At 52.9% G+C, this 2,226-nt stretch overlaps 1 protein-coding gene across 1 annotated transcript; it reads left to right on the plus strand.

Moving 5' to 3' along the window:
- The first annotated feature begins 380 nt into the window (after nucleotides 1–380).
- On the plus strand, nucleotides 381–1,853 carry LOC148911506 (uncharacterized protein F54H12.2-like). Its single transcript, XM_089029398.1, has one exon. It carries the CDS (start codon nucleotides 381–383, stop codon nucleotides 1,851–1,853), a length of 1,473 nt encoding a protein of 490 aa, XP_088885524.1.
- The last annotated feature ends 373 nt before the right edge of the window (nucleotides 1,854–2,226 follow it).

A 2,226-nucleotide genomic window follows, 5' to 3' on the forward strand; every position in this document is an offset into this window, starting at 1 on the left:
CTCCTAAAGGTACGGGTACGGGTTCAGGTCCAGGTCGCGGTCGTGGTCGTGGTTATACAGGCAAAGGCAAAACCCCACTCAAGCGTCAAATCCACTTTGGGAACGTGCCCGGCACGTCTACGCCGCTGAACAACCTCAGGCCTCAACAAGTCAAGCAGTTGAAAAAGGTAGACAACCTCATCCATGCCATCGATCAGAAGTCCAAGAAAATTGCTCAGGACAATAGCTTGACCCCTGCCCAAAAACGCGAAAAGCAAGGCGTGCTCACGCGTGGACGCACCAAGTACAAGGTGATGCGAAACGACATCCTCAACAGTTAGACCATATAAAAAGGACCGCCGACCTGCCCGACCTACCCTGATTCGTCACTCGACCTCGTCATGAAACGACAACACGGAGGACGTGCCGCTCCTGCCGCTAAAGCCACGCGCGAAGATGCCCCTCCCTTGAAAGTACACAAAGGGACCGTGGTCGATTTGTTTAAACGACTGCCCATCGACGTCACGTGTGAAAAATCCAAATGGGAAGTCTACTCGCAAGCCACGGCGGCCGTGGACCCTTTGGAAATCACCGTGGACCGAACCCGTACCTGGATCGACATGACCAAGATCCTGCTGGAATTCGACGTGGAATTTCTCGACGCCCCCAATGGTGCACTCCTGACCAATACCTCGTCGGCCGTTCCCATCAACAACGTGGCTCACTCTCTCATCAAACAAATTCAACTGACTATTAACAAAGGAGCCGTGACCGTCAACGCCGACCACTACCATCTCGAAGCTTACTTCGATCGACTGCTGAACTATTCTGAAGAAGAAAAGAAATCCCTGCTGTCCCTAGAAGGATGGGCCACGGATACTCCCGACAAGTTTGATCAGCTCAATCCCAACGACGTGGCCATCGCGAATCCAAACATGGCGGGTGCAGCGCTCACAGCTGGTGAAGTAGGAGACGCCATTCGTGCTGCTGCCACTCGCGTCACGCCTAACCAAGGCGCCAAGGAACGTGTTGGATTGTGCTGTCAAAACCGAGCCGTCAAGTTCATCCTCAGACCCGTCATCCCCCTCTTCTCCAGCCAGCGCTACTTGACTCCTGGCTGTGAATTGAAATTCAGAATTCAATGGAACCCTCGAGAATTGGTCATGATGAATGGTCCCACCGTGGGGGCTACAGCCATTACCCACGCTAACGCCACCTACAGAATAGTCAACTATTCTCCCAAGTTGCACATTCGCCACGTGGACGTCAACAGCGAATTGCACATCAAGATGGAAGCTGCCATGTTGGAAAACCAAGACATTGCCCTCTACCCTTACTTCACCAACAGAACCGTTACCCACACCGTTCCCGATGGTCGACGACGGGCTCAGATGCACAACGTGTTTCAGGGGTACCGACCCAACTACATGATCATTGGATTTCAGCGAGGTGCTGCCTTCGATGGGGACCTAGCTCATTCTCCTTACAACTTCTGCGACATGCATCAATCGTCCATTCGCGTGACCGTCGACGGAGAAGAAATTCCCCATCAGCGATTGGACCTGACCTCGCATCATAAGGAAGAAGGTTTCAATACCCTTCTTCAGTTCTCAGGACGTGGCATCGACTCTGCACCCACCGGCATCGATCGAAAAGGGTATAAGGACGGCAATTATCTCATCCTCTACAACTTCAACCCCGACGGCGAACAAAACTTTGGCTACAGCTACGCTCGAAACGTAGGCAACGTCAACATCGACGTCGACTTCTCAGCCAACACAGCCAACAACACCACCATGGTCGTCAGCGGATACTTTGAACAAGAAACGTGGTTGGATGGTAACAAGAACGCTTCCCAGAGATACAGCTATTAGATCATGAACAGAAAGAGTCAACTCCTTACCGATCAAATCAACACGGTCGCATCGTACCCTCCCAATTATCACAAGCACCCCACGTACTCCTACGTCGGCACTCAAGGCGCCGACCAAGCCCTAGCCCTGCTCAAGAAGTACCGCGATGGGCAAGACCCACCCCGCCCTTGGGGCATGGTGTTCAATACCGACCCCATCGACAAGCCCGGCCAACATTGGATCGCCTTGTACGCTCCCGACGTCGATACCAAACGCATCGAAGTCATGGACTCGTATGGATCCCAGAATCTCAAGACCTATCAAGATCCACTCCTCCAAGAGCTCATCGGCATGACGGACGTCGTCAAGATGCCTCAGCTGCAAGCCTACAACA

The sequence above is a fragment of the Actinia tenebrosa genome, unplaced genomic scaffold (assembly GCF_029948245.1).
Source record: "Actinia tenebrosa isolate PJP-AT-01 unplaced genomic scaffold, QUT_ActTen_1.0 PGA_scaffold14__42_contigs__length_11649687, whole genome shotgun sequence".
Classification (NCBI taxonomy): Eukaryota; Metazoa; Cnidaria; class Anthozoa; order Actiniaria; family Actiniidae; genus Actinia; species Actinia tenebrosa.

Excerpts from the sequence above, each read along its gene's own strand:
- LOC148911506 (XM_089029398.1), top strand. The coding sequence starts at position 381 with ATGAAACGACAACACGGAGGACGTGCCGCTCCTGCCGCTAAAGCCACG.